This window comes from Heteronotia binoei, unplaced genomic scaffold, assembly GCF_032191835.1.
Source record: "Heteronotia binoei isolate CCM8104 ecotype False Entrance Well unplaced genomic scaffold, APGP_CSIRO_Hbin_v1 ptg001202l, whole genome shotgun sequence".
Classification (NCBI taxonomy): Eukaryota; Metazoa; Chordata; class Lepidosauria; order Squamata; family Gekkonidae; genus Heteronotia; species Heteronotia binoei.
Window position 1 is genome coordinate 290637 of NW_026800203.1, and position 17817 is coordinate 308453.

General features: G+C 49.9%; 1 protein-coding gene across 1 annotated transcript in view; it reads right to left on the bottom strand.

Annotated features, from left to right (window-relative positions):
• Window positions 1–17774, bottom strand: part of RRM1 (ribonucleotide reductase catalytic subunit M1) — a 42054-nt gene extending 24280 nt beyond the window's left edge. The window contains exons 1-9 of the mRNA XM_060263855.1: window positions 17654–17774; window positions 13597–13656; window positions 12305–12344; window positions 10334–10496; window positions 6729–6870; window positions 5545–5628; window positions 4276–4437; window positions 2251–2330; window positions 422–623 (exon numbers count right to left, since the gene is read on the bottom strand). Of these exons, the coding sequence (XP_060119838.1) occupies window positions 422–623; window positions 2251–2330; window positions 4276–4437; window positions 5545–5628; window positions 6729–6870; window positions 10334–10496; window positions 12305–12344; window positions 13597–13656; window positions 17654–17749 (1029 nt within the window). The 5' untranslated portion in view covers window positions 17750–17774. The remainder of the gene's footprint in view (window positions 1–421; window positions 624–2250; window positions 2331–4275; window positions 4438–5544; window positions 5629–6728; window positions 6871–10333; window positions 10497–12304; window positions 12345–13596; window positions 13657–17653) is intronic.
• Between the last annotated feature and the right edge of the window lie 43 nt (window positions 17775–17817).

Consider the following 17817-nt stretch of genomic DNA (forward strand, 5'->3'; position numbering starts at 1 on the left):
ACCCTTTTTTAGTGGAGAATCCAGGGATTGAACCTGGGACCTTCTGCTTCCCAAGTAGATGCTCTGCCACTGTGCCACTGTCCCTCCCCAAATGCTTACTCAGAAGTGCATATTTAAGCAGCCTTACCGTTGTGATATTTGTGGATACAGAGTGTTGGACTGGATGGGCCATTGGCCTGATCCAACGTGGCTTCTCTTATGTTCTTACGTTTGTGGTTCGTTAGCACGGCTACCTCCTAGTCTCTCAATCACACAGCAGGGCTACTGAGCCCAGCCTCTCTTCCTTCTATAGGCTGTGGTTCCTCCTCCTCCTGCTCCAGGACTTGAATCGAGCACTTCTCCTGCAGAACAACATGGCTGCTCTCTGAAACTGCTTTTGCTCGCGGTTCAGTCCTGGCTCTTCCCCCCGGCCTGAGCCTACCTCATCCTTGCTGGTGTACTCGACAATCTCCGTGCAGAGGTTGCTGCATTTGATGGTCCCCAGGTTCTGCTGGTTGCTCTTTCTGTTGCAGGAGTCCTTGTAGAGCATGTAGGGGGTTCCGGTCTCTGTCTGTGACTCGATGATGGCGTACCACAGCTGCTGGGCTTTCACGACTTTCCGCAAGCGGCCCTGCTTCTCGTAGCTGCAACACAAAGGGAGACGTGGCAGGCACATCCGCGGGAAGGAGGTTTGGGGGCTTCTTATTTCCATTTGCAGGCCAGGGGCACAAGATACCACAACTGTTTCCAGAACCTGGTTCCGGAAACAGCAGAGCTGGACTTCTTATCCCAGCTTTCAACTGGGAAATCTAAAGAAGAAGCGAGAAAACATTGAGACTAAATTCTATGCCCGGTTAGATAATCAAGACTTTTAAAATTCTCTGGTGTGAACTTATTTCTTCTTTTCCCCCTGTACTTTATAGTATAAAATTTGTCTTTATTGGAATTGTCAAAATTATTGGTACATTTTAACAAAAAGAGCATAGTATAAAATGGGAAATAGAGTTGGTGTAGGTGAGATAAAATAGTAGAGGACAAGTTGTGATAAGAAGTTAATATAGAGCTGTAAGTTTTGAAAGAGTTTCTAGGTAAAATAATAACGGAATGTATGGTGTTTTCTACTCCCCAATCCCCTAGCCCTATCTTTTTTTTCTTCTGAAACTAATAAAACTTTTTGAAAATCAAGTTACTGCTCAGCTGCTAGGACATTGTATGCGCAGTTGTGGAAGCAAGAAAAAATACCAGAAAAATGGGACTGGATCATGAAAGTTTTATCGTGGAGTGAGATGGATAAATTAACAAGAACTTTAAGAGACTATGATTTGGACATGTTTAAAAAGGAGTGGAAGAAATTTAGAGGATATATAGAGCAAGAGTGGAATGTAAAAAGACATTGGACAATTTTTTAATATGAATGTGAGAAAAGAAAGACATTGAACTTTGATTGGTTAAGGGTACCTTTATAATTGAATTTAAGTATATAACCTTGGCGGGAGTCTAGTAACGGAGGGAGGGGGGGTTTGGTAAAATATCAAATGGGTTAGAGATAGCAAGGATATAATTAGACACTGTAACCATATGCTATCAATAAATTGTTTAAAACACGAAAATCAAGATACCACAACTGTTTCCAGAACCTGGTTCCGGAAACAGCAGAGCTGGAATTCTTATCCCAGCTTTCAACTGGGAAATCTAAAGAAGCAGAAAGAAAACATTGGACTAAATTCTATGCCTGGTTAGAGAATCAAGACTTTTGAGATTCTCTGGTGCGAACTTATTTCTTATTTCTCCCTGTACTTTATAGAATAAAATTTGTCTTTACTGGAATTGTTAAAATTATTGGTAAATTTTAACAAAAAAGAGCATACTATAAAATGTGAAATGGAGTTGGTGTAGTTGAGATAAAATAGAGGACAAGTTATGATAAGGTCAAAGGTCATTTAGATTCAAGAGAAGATGGGATTTGTACCCGCCCCTTCACTCGGAGCCTCAGAGCGGCTCACAATCTCCTTTCCTTCCCCCTCCCCACAACAGACACCCTGTGAGGTAGGTGGGGCTGAGAGAGCTCTGAGAGAACTACTCTTAAGAGGAACAGCTCTGGGAGAACTGTGACTGAGCCAAGGTCACTCAGCAGCTGCATATGGAGAAGTCGGGAATCAAACCTGGTTCTCCAGATTAGAGTCCATCACTCTTAACCACTGCACCAAACTCACTCCGGGAGTGGCAAAGGTTACGCTTCTCAAACTCTGTTTCTGGCCAGTTTTCTCATACCTCTCGTAGAGTTTCTCGAACTCCTCTCCCCACACTTCGTCTAGGCCCGGGCATTCATTGGGACACATCAGAGACCAGTCCTGTAAGAGAAGGATGGAAGCTAAGCAAAGACAGGACTCCACCTGGTTGTGTGACAGAGCACAGGCCACACCCACAGGAAGTAGCTTCCCAAGGACTTCCTGTCTTCAGCAAAGAGCACTTCCTGCTCTCCTGCTTGTGTCAGGGACCAAAACAGACGGAGGACAAAATTCCCCCGCAGAGTTTCTTTGCACTCAACCGTATTTTCAGTATCATGAAATACCAAGTCACTGAACACACAGCAATTCCATCCCAGTATTGTCACCTTACTATTACCCTCGCTAATATTATTCTTATTATTACTCTTAATATTAATTACACTTAATATTACACCGGGTGATCTGCCTTAATTCTTAGTGAGAGAGGCGGACGATTAACAATGTAAATCACTCAATCATTATTATGTTCTAGAGACTGCTTTGTTATTTCACTTGGACCCAACTTGGAGACGCTTACCTCCAAAGACAGACCACTCTTTAACCACTAGACAGATGACGCTTTAACGGCTGCAAACTCACAGGGGCGTCAAACATGCGGCCCGGGGGCCAGATCAGGCCATTGAAGGGCGCCTACCAAGCCCCCAAGCAACTGTCATCTGATTCCTTCTCCCCCTCTCTTGCTTCCTTCTGCATCTCAGCTTGCTTTGTCCGGCTTGCTCAATTATACAGAAGCTACAGAGCAAAACCTTTATTTTCTCCATTGGCTGAGGCTCCTCCCTTGGGAAGGGGGGAGAGCTTGCTTTTGGCACAGTTTGTCTACTAACCTCTCTACCTTCTACTGGCTGAGGGTCCTCCCTCTCCTGGTCCCCTGGGGAAGGAAGGAAAGAGCCAGAGCTTCCTTTGCCCGGTTCCCTGGATCCCATGGGAGAAATACAAAGAAAGCTCCTTTAAGCCCAAGTGCTAATGTTTTAAGGATGTTTTAAGGTTTCTTTTAAAATCTTTGTGTTTGTCTGTGTCCTTTAGGTTTATATCTCTGCTACCTAATCTTAAATAGGTACACACATGGCCCGGCCCAACAAGGTCTCATTTATTTCTGATTCAGCCCTCATAAAAAATGAGTTCGACACCCAGCCCTACAAAAAGGACAACATGGGCTGTCTCAAAGACCAAACCCCAGAAAACAAATCCTTTCACAAAGTTTTGTTTGCAGTGGTAGAACAGACAAAAGAAGAAGACTGCAGTTTTATACCCTGCCCTTTTCTCTGAATCAGAGACTCAGAGCGGCTTACAATCTCCTATGTCTTCTCCGCCAACAACAGACACCATGTGAGGTGAGTGAGGCTGAGAGAGCTCTCGCAGCAGCTGCCCTTTCAAGGACAACTCCTACGAGAGCTATGGCTGACCCAAGGCCATTCCAGCAGCTGCAAGTAGAGGAGTGGGGAATCAAACCCGGTTCTCCCAGATAAGAGAGCTCTGGCTGACCCAAGGCCATTCCAGCAGCTGCAAGTGGAGTAGTGGGGAATCAAACCCGGTTCTCCCAGATAAGAGAGCTCTGGCTGACCCAAGGCCATTCCAGCAGCTGCAAGTGGAGGAGTGGGTAATCAAACCCGGTTCTCCCAGATCAGAGTCTGCACACTTCACCAAACTGGAGGGTCGGGCGATTGAATGAACTTCCAACAAGACCATCAAATTCTAACTGTTCATTGCTTGCACTGTATTGGCAACGAACTGATACAGGAGTGAATGAAAAAATGCATCGAAATCCAACACTGTTTTATACTAAGGATTATAAAACTGCAAGGGCATATTCTGCTAAAGTCAATAAGGAACAGTGAAAAACAGTTTTATCCCGTAACTCATGGCATCCAGGTTGTGGATTTAGCTGGACCGAAAATCTGCAACTGACACGTATTGCAATTCCTGTTTTGAAGATTGACGTTCCAGAAACTTCGCACCAGAGAAGCTCCACTCTCGGCACATTCCCGTGGCAGAAGCTCAGCTCCCCCACCTGGTTGGTCTCCACACGTTTCATGAAAAGATCCGGAATCCAGAGAGCGTAGAAGAGGTCCCGGGCACGCTGCTCCTCCTTCCCGGTGTTTTTCTTCAGGTCAAGGAACTCAAAGATGTCAAAATGCCACGGCTCCAGGTAGATGGCAAAAGCCCCAGGTCTCTGGCGGAGCAAAGGAAGGCAAGATCAGAACGGCAGCCACGAGGGGTTAAAACTCGCTGTCACAGAATCCTGGCGTTGGAAGGGACCTCCAGGGTCATCTAGCCCAACCCCCTGCCCAACGCAGGGATTTCACAAACCCCTCCCCCTAAATTCACAGGATCTTCATGGCTGTCAGATGGCCATTTAGCCTCTGTTGAAAAACCTCCAAGGAAGGAGAGCCCACCACCTCCTGAGGAAGCCTGTTCATAGAACCCTAGAGTTCGAAGGGACCTCCAGGGCCATCTAGCCCAACCCCCTGCACAATGCAGGAAACTCACAAACACCTCGCCCTAAAACCACAGGATCTTCATCGCTGTCAGATGGGCACCTAGCCTCTGTTTAAAAACCTCCAAGAAAGGAGAACCCACCACCTCCCAAGGAAGCCTGTTCCACTGAGGAACTGCTCTGTCAGTCCAATGCAGGATCAGCCTAGAGCATCCCTAAAATCTTAGAGTTGGAAGGGACCTCCAGGGTCATCTAGTCCAACCCCCTGCACAATGCACCAACACCAACACCTCCCCCTACATTCACAGGATCCTCATTGCTGTCAGATGGCCATCTAGCCTCTGTTGAAAAACCCCCAAGGAAGGAGAGTCCACCACCTCCCAAGGAAGCCTGTTCCACCAAGGAATCGCTCTAACGGTCAGGAAGTTCTTCCTAATGTTGAGCCAGAAACTCTTTTGATTTAATTTCAACTCACTGGTTCGGGTCCTGCCTTCCGGGGCCACAGAAAACAATTCCACACCATCATCTATAGGACAGGCCTTCAAGTCCTTGAAGATGGTGATCGTATCACCTCTCAGCCGCCTCCTCTCCAGGCTAAACATGCCCAGCTCCTTCAACCTGTCCTCATAAGACTTGCTCTCTGGACCAAAACAATTCCACCCCATCCTCTCTATGACAGCCCTTCAAGTCCTTGAAGATGGTGATCCTATCACCTCTGAGTCTCCTCCCCTCCAGGCTAAACACCCCCAGCTCCTCCAACCTGTCTTCCTGTGCTGTGGGCCACCTCCCACACCAACTGCGCCCCCCCCAACCCAGGTGGTGTCTTGGAAGAAGCCAGCATACCTTGTTGCCGCCCTGGTCCACGTAGCGGGCTGTGTTGTTGTACACCCTCAGCATTGGCACGAGCCCATTCGAGTTCCCATTCGTCTGAAAGGAAGAGACTACTGAGACACAGAATGCTTAACCCTGTCCTAGAGGCGGAGGCCCAAACCTTCACCAAGGAGTCTGCCGCTTTTCTGACCCGACAGCCTGCTTCAAATACGACGAGAGCGACAGAAGAACCTGCCCAAACCTTTGAAAAGCAGCCACTGGCTTAGGTGCTGACCAATGTTCCCCCTAAGCTGAGTTAGCGTGAGCTAGCTCACCGTTTCTTAGCCTCCAGCTCACACATTTTTGCCGTACTCACCCCTACTCACCCCCCCCCCCCCCCCCGTGGCCCAAGGAGCCTGGAGGTTCGGGCGGCAGCCGCGCTAGACCCTGAGGCTGCCCGACGTGGAAGGAACCAACCAGCCCCAGGGAGGAGCCGTGGCCGGCCCAAGCTGCAGCGGCGCCCCACAGCCCAGCCCACCAGATGGCTGGCACGTGAGCCGGAGGAAGGCCTTGCCCCAGGACACCCAGGCTCAGTGGCGGGGCTTATGAAGAGGGGCGGGGCCAGCCTGGGGGAGGGCAGGAGGGACGGGGTGGGGCTCCCAGGGGAATAAAAGGAAGCCACGCTGAGAGGTCAGGGAGGAATGATGGGGGATGTGACAAGAGGGCTGCCTGCTCAGAAAGAAAGGAGCCCTAAACACCACCAGGGATAGGAGGCTGGGTGACGTAACCCCGCCCCTATCCAATTCTGAGACCTCCACAGCTGGCCTCGAGGGTCCACCGGGAGGGCTGGCCGCCAGGGGACGCCCCCCTCCCCCCGGGGGCAACAGGGGCGTGACAACACAGTCGCTCACACCTTGACTGCCAGGGGCAAATGAAATAATAATAATAATAATACTTTTTATTGGTATCCCACCCTCCCCGCAAGAGCAGGCTCAGGGCGGCTCACAACCTATGAATACAATACAATAAAATCATACATAGTACTTACACTTATAATTATAAAATCGACATAAATCCATTTACAAATTGTATTAAAATTAATTATGGTGCCATAACTTAGATCTTTGATGCATTCTGTGGCTAAGTAGGATTTTTTGCTCCCAAGATTCCGCAGCTTAGAGGGAACGTTGGTGTTGACTCCCCAGCCGTGAACTCACCCCAGCGATGTAGCTGCCGGTGGCTCGAATGCAGCTCACCGCCACGCCGATCCCCCCAGCAGACTTGGAGATGAGCGCGCAGTGCTTCAGCGTGTCGTAGATCCCCTCAATGCTGTCGTCTTTCATGCACAGCAGGAAACAGCTGGATGGAAAGGTTTACAGTGAGCAGCAGAAGAGGCAGCAACTGAGCTGGCATTCAAAGTCTGACACAGAAGGCAAACGCAACAAAAAATGCAAGCTAGCGACCAATTTACTAAGAAATATATATAGAAACCAGTCCAAATGTCCTAAACATGTACATTCAAGTCCCAAAGCAGTGTGGTGACAAGCCGATCGATGAAGTACCTGTTTCCTTCCACTCTTCCTCAGACCTGGGACCAATATGGGTTCAATTATATAGATTCTTTACATATTTTTTTTAAAAAGGGGGGACGCAGAGCGTCTCAAGCAGCAATTTCACATCAGCTACAGCTCAGTATGAGGTTTCTTGCGCTGAGCTGATGCGAAACTGCTGCTGGAGACACTCTGCGTTCCCCCTATTTTTAAAAAGAAATTATGTAAAGAATCTATATAATTGAACCCATATTAGTCCCAGGTCTGATGAAGACTGGAAAGAAACAAGTACTTAATCAATTGGCTTGTCATCACACTACTTTGGGACTTGAATGTGTATGTTTTGTACATTTGGACTGGTTTCTATATATATTTCTTAGTAAATTGGTCACTAGCTTGCATTTTTTGTTGTGTTATCCATTATAGTGACCTCTCTTGGATTGTATTCTGAAACATAAGTTGCAAGGGGACAAAAACAACAGAAGAACAAGGCCACGCCTGGAAAATTTAGATTTTCCGAACAGGTAAAGGTAGTCCCCTGTGCAAGCACCAGTCATTTCCGACTCTGGGGTGATGTCGCATCATGACGTTTTCACGGCAGACTTTTTGCTACGGGATGTTTTGCCATTGCCTTCCCCAGTCACATCCACTTTCCCCTCAGCAAGCTGGGAACTCATTTGACTGACCTTGGAAGGATGGAAGGCTGGGTCAACCTTGAGCCAGCTACCTGAACCCCACTTCCGCCGGGATCAAACTCAAACTTTTTGTTATGGGGTGGTTTGCTATTGCCTTCCCCAGTCTTTTACACTTTCTCCCCAGCAAGCGGGGTACTCATTTGACCGACCTCGGAAGGATGAAAGGCTGAGTCAACCTCGAGCTGGCTACCTGAACCCAGCTTCCGTGTGGATTGAACTCAGGTCATGAGCAGAGCTCAGACTGCAGTTGACCACTCTACACGATGAGGCTCCAAACAAGGCAGTGATTAATAACCGCCTTCACATTTCATTAGCAGGATTTTTATTTCCTGTGAGAGACTCAATCAATCCCTCATTCTAAACCACCTCTTTCCCCAAATTAAGACAACTGTTAAGGAAAGAGGGAACTTTGTTCACTATCAGCAGCAAGTGAACTTCCCCAGCCAGTTTGGTCTAGTGGTTAAGTGTGCAGACTCTTATCTGGGAGAACCGGGTTTGATTCCCCACTCCTCCACTTGCAGCTGCTGGAATGGCCTTGGGTCAGCCAGAGCTCTCTTATCTGGGAGAACCGGGTTTGATTCCCCCCTCCTCCACTTGCAGCTGCTGAAATGGCCTTGGGTCAGCCAGAGCTCTCTTATCTGGGAGAACCGGGTTTGATTCCCCACTCCTCCCCTTGCACCTGCTGGAATGGCCTTGGGTCAGCCAGAGCTCTCTTATCTGGGAGAACCGGGTTTGATTCCCCACTCCTCCCCTTGCACCTGCTGGCCTTGGGTCAGCCAGAGCTATCTAATATGGGAGAACCGGGTTTGATTCCCCACTCCTCCACTTGCACCTGCTGGAATGGTCTTGGATCAGGCAGAGCTCTTATCTGGGAGAACCGGGTTTGATTCCCCACTCCTCCACTTGCACCTGCCGGAATGGCCTTGGATCAGCCATAGCTCTCTTATCTGGGAGAACCGGGTTTGATTCCCCACTCCTCCACTTGCACCTGCCGGAATGGCCTTGGGTCAGCCAGAGCTCTCTTATCTGGGAGAACCGGGTTTGATTCCCCACTCCTCCACTTGCACCTGCCGGAATGGCCTTGGATCAGCCATAGCTCTCTTATCTGGGAGAACCGGGTTTGATTCCCCACTCCTCCACTTGCACCTGCCGGAATGGCCTTGGATCAGCCATAGCTCTCTTATCTGGGAAAACCGGGTTTGATTCCCCACTCCTCCACTTGCACCTGTTGGAATGGCCTAGGGTCAGCCATAGCTCTGGAAGAAGTTGTCCTTGAAAGCCTCACGGGGTGTCTGTTGTGGGGGAGGAAGGGAAAGGAGATTGTAGGCCGCTCTGAGACTCTATCCTTGAAAGGGCAGCTCCTGGGATAGCCCTCTCAGCCCCACCCACTTCACAGGGTGTCTGTGGTGGGGGAGGAAAGGAAACGAGATTGTAGGCTGCTCTGAGCCTCTGTCCTTGAAAGGGCAGCTGCCGTGAGAGCCCTCTCAGCCCCAGCCGCCTCACAGGGTGTCTGTTGTGGGGAAGGGAAAGGAGGTTGTAGGCCGCTCTGAGGCTCTGTCCTTGAAAGGGCAGCTCCTGGGAGAGCCCTCTCAGCCCCCCCTGCCTCACAGGGTGTCTGTTGTGGGGGAGGAAGGGAAAGGAGATTGTGAGCCGCTCTGAGACTCTTCGGAGTGGAGGGCGGGATATAAATCCAATATCTTCATCTACATCACAGGGTGTCTGTTGTGGGGGAGGAAGGGAAAGGAGATTGTGAGCCGCTCTGAGACTCTTTGGAGTGGAGGGCGGGATATAAATCCAGTATCTTCATCTACCTCACAGGGTGTCTGTTGTGGGGGAGGAAGGGAAAGGAGATTGTGAGCCGCTCTGAGACTCTCCGGAGTGGAGGGCGGGATATAAATCCAATATCTTCATCTACCTCACAGGGTGTCTGTTGTGGGGGAGGAAGGGAAAGGAGATTGTGAGCCGCTCTGAGACTCTTCGGAGTGGAGGGCGGGATATAAATCCAATATCTTCATCTACCTCACAGGGTGTCTGTTGTGGGGGAGGAAGGGAAAGGAGATTGTGAGCCGCTCTGAGACTCTCCGGAGTGGAGGGCGGGATATAAATCCAATATCTTCATCTACCTCACAGGGTGTCTGTTGTGGGGGAGGAAGGGAAAGGAGATTGTGAGCCCCTCTGAGACTCTTCGGAGTGGAGGGCGGGATATAAATCCAATATCTTCATCTACCTCACAGGGTGTCTGTTGTGGGGGAGGAAGGGAAAGGAGATTGTGAGCCGCTCTGAGACTCTCCGGAGTGGAGGGCGGGATATAAATCCAATATCTTCATCTACCTCACAGGGTGTCTGTTGTGGGGGAGGAAGGGAAAGGAGATTGTGAGCCGCTCTGAGACTCTTCGGAGTGGAGGGCAGGATGTAAATCTGATATCTTCTTCTTCTTCAGTGAGCCACGATTGCCTTCTGCCATCTTCTGAAAAGGCCCTTCTAGACGACGGGCTGTTTGGGGCAGTTCAGCCCGAGCAGAGGGAAGCGCCTCCTCTGCGGTTTCTTCCCCCCACAGAGCCTGCTGGCTCACCCTACCTGGAGAGCTGGGGACGGTTGGTGCCCGAGTTGAAGAGAGTGGGCGAGGCGTGCGTGAACCACTTCTCAGACAGGAGGTTGTAGGTTTCAATGGCGGCATCGATGTCTTCCTTGTGGATTCCCACCGACACCCGCATCAACATGTGCTGGGGCCGCTCAGCCACTGGAGGCCAGAAAGAGGCAGCAGAAAAAGAAATGGGTCCCTCCCTGCTATTTTAATTTTTCCATTTGTACTCCCACCCTATTCCCTATCCTCCAGGGTCGTTTTGTAGAAAAATAGGAGGTGGAGCTCATTAGCATAACTCAATAGCATATGCCGCCTCCCCCCCCCCAGCCAAAAGCAACCCGGTGCAAGAAAGGAGAGCCCCAGGCGAGCGAGGCCTGCTTGGGCTGACTAGAGATCCAGCCAGCCCTAGCAGGCCTCGCTCGCCTGGGGCTCTCTTTGACCGCCGCCCCAGTCATAAGGCCAGAAAGCCACACGATGCCCAAAATCACATAAGGAGTGGAAGAAGGGTGGTTTGGGCTTTTCCAGGGCTACTGGGCGTGCGGCAAAGCCCCTGCTGGCTGCTTGCTCTCTTAATCCAGGGATTGTTATGCAGCTGCACCTACTATTCAATGGACAAGGTAGGTAGGTGGGGAGGAGGAGGGGGAACCCTCAGAGAGGTTCTGTTGCATCTGAGGCCTGCCCGTCCTTCAGAACAAACTCCACCCATCACAGCAGCTCAGACCAATCTGTTTTGTCAGGTCCAGAGACAAACATGTATCCGCCCTGCTTGCCCTCTTCCGTCCCTGGCCCACGAAGGCTCCAAGCAAAACAGGGGACCAGAGCAGACGCTCAGACTCAAGCATCTCAAAGTTCAAAATGCCTCCTTTCCCAGACCAGAAAGATTTGCACACACAAACATATGGACCTGCCTTCTGCCAAGTCTGGCCGTCGGTTCCTCAGCGTCACTATTGTCTACTCTGACAGGCAGCAGCTCTCCAGGGTCTCCAGCTGAGGTTCTTCACGCTTACTTGCCTGGACCCTTTTTAGTTGGAGATGCTGGGGATTGAACCTTGACCTTTCTGTTAACCAAGCAGATGCTCTACCACTGAGCCACAACCCCATTCATGGCTCTCAAGGGTCTCCAGCTGAGGTTTTTCATGCCTACTTGCCTGGACCCTTTTTAGCTGGAGATGCTGGGGATTGAACCTGGGACCTTCTGCTTACCAAGCAGATGCTCTATCACTGAGCCACAGCTCCAATCACGGCTCTCAAGGGTCTCCAGCTGAGGTTTTTCATGCCTACTTGCCTGGACCCTTTTTAGCTGGAGATGCCGGGGACTGAACCTGGGACCTTCTGCTTACCAAGTAGAAGCTGTACCACTGAGCCACAGCCCCATTCATGGCTCTGCAGGGTCTCCAGCTGAGGTTCTTCACGCCTCCTTGCCTGGACCCTTCTTAGTTGGAGATGCCGGGGACTGAACCTGGGACCTTCTGCTTACCAATAAGATGCTCTACCACTGAGCCACAGCCCCATTCATGGCTCTCCAGGGTCTCCAGCTGAGGTTTTCACACCTATTTGCCTGGACCCTTTTTAGTTGGAGATACCGGGGCTTGAACCTGGGACCTTCTGCTTCCCAAGCAGATGCTCTACCACTGAGCCACAGCCCCATTCATGGCTCTCCAGCTGAGGTTTTTCACGCCTCCTTGCCTGGACCCTTTTTAGTTGGAGATACCAGAGATCGAACCTGGGACCTTCTGCTTCCCAAGCAGATGTTCTACCATTGAGCCACAGCCCCATTCATGGCTCTCCAGGGTCCCATCCCCCAAGATCTGATCAGCAAAGGTTTTCAGAGATCTGGCTCAGCAGTAGGAAGCCCAGACATTTATATCCCTCCCCCCAACCAATGCCTCAAGCCAACAACTCAATCCTTCTACAAAGCCAAGACATGTGGTTACAGACTGAGAAAACTACCAGACAACACTTACCTTTGGAATTTACCTTCAGCAGATACGAGCGCTCAAGCGTCTTCCCAAGAGAGAGGAAAAACAGATCATATTGGTTAGCCAGAGCACCCAATGACCAGTAGACCATCTGCTTACCAGCCCCAAGCCACACATTTCATTCACAAGCCTTCCAATGCACACCAAAACCTCTTTGGAGAGCCGTCATGGTACAGTGATTTAGACCAGGGGTGTCAAACATGGAGCCTGGGGGCTGAATCAGGCCCCCCAAGCAACTGGCTGTCATCTGCTTCCTTTCCCCTCTCTTGCTTCCTTCTTTTTTATTTATTTTATTTATTTATCTGAGGTTTATATCCCGCCCTTCCCACTAGGTGGCTCAGGGCGGCTTACAACATGTAAAGCTAACATAAAATATAAAATTAAGCATTAAAATTAACAATTACATAATTTATAGTTAAAAATCTAATCATTTGTTATATACATAAAACATTAAAATCATTCAGCGGTCTTAAGTTACGCTCAATTCAAATTCGATGTTCAGTGTTCAGTACTCAGTGCCAGTCAGTTGTGGGCCAGCCGGAAGAGGGCTGTCTTACAGGCCCTGCGGAATTGGGTAAGATCCTGCAGGGCCCTTACCTCTTCCGGCAGCTGGTTCCACCAAGATGGAGCCATTATGGAGAAGGCCCTGTCCCTTGTAGCTTTCAAACGGGCTTCTTTTGGCCCGGGGACAACCAGGAGATTTTGAGTTCCCGATCTCAGTGCTCGCTGGGGAACGGGTGGGAAGAGACGGTCCCTCAGGTAGGCAGGTCCTAGGCCATATAGGGCTTCTGCATCACAGTTTGCTCAATCACACAGGAGCTACAGACCAAAGCCTCTATTTTCTCCATTGGCTGAAGCTCCTTCCTTGGAGAGGAATGGGGGAAGGGAGAGCTTGCTTTGCCAGGCTCTCTAAATCGCACAGCAGAGAATGCAGAGAAAGCTAAAGTTGCTTTCTTTCCACCTCTTCCTCCCCCACCACCATCTATTTGCCTGCCTTCCTTCCTGGTCTCAAACACCTGACATTCCCATCTTGAGGCTCTCAAACACCTGACGTTCCCATCTTGAAGCTCTCAAGCATCTGACATTTATTCTCTGTAGCTCTTACACTAAGCAGTTTGGCCACCTGTACTAAAAACCAATGGGATTCTCATGTCTGATCTTGCTATGCCTCAACCCATTCACCCACTGTCATTATCAACTTGGCAGGCGCATTCTTTGTACGTTCACTATCTGGGGTCACTCTGAAAGAGTGTCACTCTGAAAGATCAGCTCTTTACCTTAAAGCCAAAGTAATTGTAAGAGAAATCCCGATCGTAAATGATAGCCGAGTTCAGCCGCTGGGGGAAGAAAGAGTTTACAGTTAGGTGCAGCGTTGAGACCAAGCACAATTTATCCCAGCCGCTGTGATAAATTTTAGTGTTGAAGTTAAGTGCGCCAACTCTTATCTAGGAGAACCGAGTTTGATTCCCCACTTCTCCACTTGCAGCTGCTGGAATGGCCTTGGGTCAGCCAGAGCTCTCTTATCTGGGAGAACCAGGTTTGATTCCCCCCTCCTCCACTTGCATCTGCTGGAATGGCCTTGGGTCAGCCAGAGCTCTCTTCTCTGGGAGAACTGGGTGTGAATTCCCCACTTCTCCACTTGCAGCTGCTGGAATGGCCTTGGGTCAGCCAGAGCTCTCTCTATCTGGGAGAACTGGGTTTTGATTCCCCACTCCTCCACTTGCAGCTGCTGAATGGCCTTGGGTCAGCCAGAGCTCTCTTATCTGGGAGAAACCGGGTGTGATTCCCCACTTCTCCACTTGCAGCTGCTGGGAATGGGCCTTGGTCAGCCATAGCTCCCTTATCTGGGAGAACCGGGTTGATTCCCCACTCTCCACTTGCAGCTGCTGGAATGGCCTTGGGTCAGCCAGAGCTCTCTTATCTGGGAGAACCGGTTTGATTCCCCACTCCTCCACTTGCACCTGCTGGAATGGCCTTGGGTCAGCCATAGCTCCCTTATCTGGGAGAACCGGGTTTGATTCCCCCCTCCTCCACTTGCAGCTGCTGGAATGGCCTTGGGTCAGCCAGAGCTCTCTTATCTGGGAGAACCGGGTTTGATTCCCCGCTCCTCCCACTTGCAGCTGCTGGAATGGCCTTGGGTCAGCCAGAGCTCTCTTATCTGGGAGAACCGGGGTTGATTGCCCACTCCTCCACTTGCACCTGCTGGAATGGCCTTGGGTCAGCCATAGCTCTCTTATCTGGGAGAACCGGGTCTGATTCCCCACTCCTCCACTTGCACCTGCTGGAATGGCCTTGGGTCAGCCATAGCTCTCTTATCTGGGAGAACCGGGTCTGATTCCCCACACCTCCACTTGCACTTGCTGGAATGGTCTTGGGTCAGCCAGAGCTCTCTTATCTGGGAGGACCAGGTTTGATTCCCCACTCCTCCACTTGCAGCTGCTGGAATGGCCTTGGGTCAGCCAGAGCTCTCTTATCTGGGAGAACTGGGTTTGATTCCCCACTCCTCCACTTGCAGCTGCTGGAATGGCCTTGGGTCAGCCAGAGCTCTCTTATCTGGGAGAACCGGGTTTGATTCCCCACTCCTCCACTAGCACCTGCTGGAAAGGCCTTGGGTCAACCATAGCTCTCTTCTCTGGGAGAACCGGGTTTGAATCCCCACTCCTCCACTTGCAGCTGCTGGAATGGCCTTGGGTCAGCCAGAGCTCTCTTCTCTGGGAGAACCGGGTTTCGATTCCCCACTCCTCCACTTGCAGCTGCTGGAATGGCCTTGGGTCAGCCAGAGCTTTCTTATCTGGGAGAACCAGGTTTGATTCCCCGCTCCTCCACTTACAGCTGCCGGAATGGCCTTGGGTCAGCCAGAGCTCTCTTATCTGGGAGAACCGGTTTTGAATCCCAACTTCTCCACTTGCAGCTGCTAGAATGGCCTTGGGTCAGCCATAGCTCTGGCAGAGGGTGTCCTTGAAAGGGCAGAGCTCTCTCAGCCCCACCCACCCCACAGGGCATCTGTTGTGAAGGAGGAAGGTAAAGGAGACTCGAGATTCAGAGTGAAAGGCAGGCTATAAATCCAATATCTTTATCTTCTTCTGATGTTTGTTACAAAAAACAAGCCCTCCTGTTGTTCAACTAGATTCGAATCCAGGAGCACCTTAGAAACCAACGAGATTTGAGGGGGAATAAACTTCTGAGGGTCAAAGCTGCCTTCATTCCTTGGTATGCGATGAAGGGGGCTTGGTCTCTCAAATCTAACTGTTTTACTTCAGTCAACACAGCTACCCCCTGGAACCATCCTGTCTCTCGATGCTCTTGACCCCAGGGTTTGGGAAATCAAACAAAGGGCAAGGTATTTTCCTTTCACAGGCATTTAAGTAAGTCCAATGCCACACCACCTACTCAGCTGAATGACAGATTCTACCTTTAATGGCCAACATTCTGAATCCAGTTCTCTGAAACAGCTACGTGTAAGGAGAAAGACCAGCCACATTCTGCTCCCACCATGGAATTCTGTGCAACCGGACAGAAAAGCTTGTTTTTTATACCCCCCTTTCTTTACCCTGCAGTCCTAAGCTCTGCTCATGACCTGAGTTCGATCCCCAGCGGAAGCTGGGTTTTCAGGTAGCCGGCTCGAGGTTGACTCAGCCTTCCATCCTTCCGAGGTCAGTCAAATGAGTCCCCAGCTTGCTGGGGGGGAAGTGTAGATGACTGGGGAAGGCAACAGCAAACCACCACATTAAAAAGTCTGCCGTGAAAACACTGCGTCACCCCCAGAGTCAGAAACGACTGGTGCTTGCACAGGGGACCTTTCCTCTTTCTTTACCCTAAGGCGCACGACCTGAGTTCGATTCCAGCGGAAGCTGGTTCAGATAGCCGGCTCCAGGTCGACTCATCCTTCCGAGGTTGGTAAAATGAGCACCCACCTTGCTGGGAGGAAAGCTATGGCAAAGCACCCCATAAAAAGTCTGCCATGGAAACGTTGTGATGCGACGTCACCCGAGTCTGAAACGACTGTGCTTGCACAGGGGACTACCTTTACCTTTAAGAATCTTAAAGCCGCTTACAATTGCCTTCCCTCCCCAAAAGAGTCATTTTGTGAGGGAAGTGGGGCTGAGAGTATTTGGAGAAAGAACAGAGACTGGCCCAACATCACCCAGAAGGTTTCATGCAGAGGAGTGGGAAATCAGACCCAGGACTCCAGGTTAGAGTCCCCGGGACCACAGGGGTGGAATTCTCACAGAGCTCCTTTGCATATAAGGCCACGCCCCTGGTGCACCCAATCCACCAAGAGCTTACATAAAAGAGCCTTGTAAGCTCTTGGAGGATTGGCTACATCGGGAGGGTGTGGCCTAATATGCGAAGGAGCTCCTGCGAGAATTCCACCCCTGTGAGCACACCACACTGGCTTTCAAGATGACACAAATCTGTTTTTCAAGTGGCCAGCTATCTTGAACACACAGAACAGCCAATACAAGCTTGTTTCTACTGCTTGCTATCACAAGCAAACACACACGTGTGTGTGTGTGTGTGAGTGAGAGTGAGAGAGTGTGGGAGAGAGAGAAGAGAGAGAGAGAGAGAGAGAGATAGAGAGAAAGAGAGAGAGAGAAAGAGAGAGAGAAACAAAGAAAGAGAGAGAGAGAGAGAAAGAGAGAGAGAGAGAAAGAGAGAGAGAGAGAAGAGAGAGAGAGAGAGAGAGAGAGAGAGAGAGAGAGAGAAAGAGAGAGAGAGAGAAAGAGAAGAGAGAGAAGAGAGAGAAGAGAGAGAAAGAGAGAGAGAGAGAAGAGGAGAGAGAGAGAGAGAGAAAGAGAGAGAGAGAAAGAGAGAGAGAGAGAGAGAGAGAGAGAAAGAGAAGAGAGAAAGAAAGAAAGAAGAAAGAGAAAGAAAGGAAAGAAAGAAAGAAAGAAGAAAGAAAGAAAGAAAGAAAGAAAGAAAGAAAGAAAGAAAGAAAGAAAGAAAGAAAGAAAGAAAGAAAGAAAGAAAGAAAGAAAGAAAGAAAGAAAGAAGAAGAAGAAAGAAAGAGCCTTATTAACAACATCCTCTCACTAACAGCCTTGCTCAGATCATGGAACCTGAAGGCAACTGTGGCTTTCCTTCATTGAGCCTGTCTATCTCATGGGACTTTCTTTCCCTGCTGTGTTTGATTTTCCCGAGCATTATTGTCTTTAGCACATGCATATCTGAACGCCATCTCATTCTACGGAGTTGACCCTGCTTCCAGAACAGCTAACAGTCCCTGAGCTAGCACACTTCTTTAAGGATTTTGCTTCTCAGCGGCTGCTCTCTTTTTTGCAAAACGTGTTCGAAAGATCCTTCTTCCATCATCTCCTTCAAACTGCTACGTACGTCTTTCTTGGCCAATACGATGTCTAGCGTTTCCTTGGAGACCATTGGAGAATGTTTGCCATTACAGGGGTTCACGTAGTTGTACAGATCTTCCATCACATCTGAAAAGGAAATGTAGAGAAGATTAAGAGGCACAAGGGCTGACAACAGACGGCGGGCTCAGG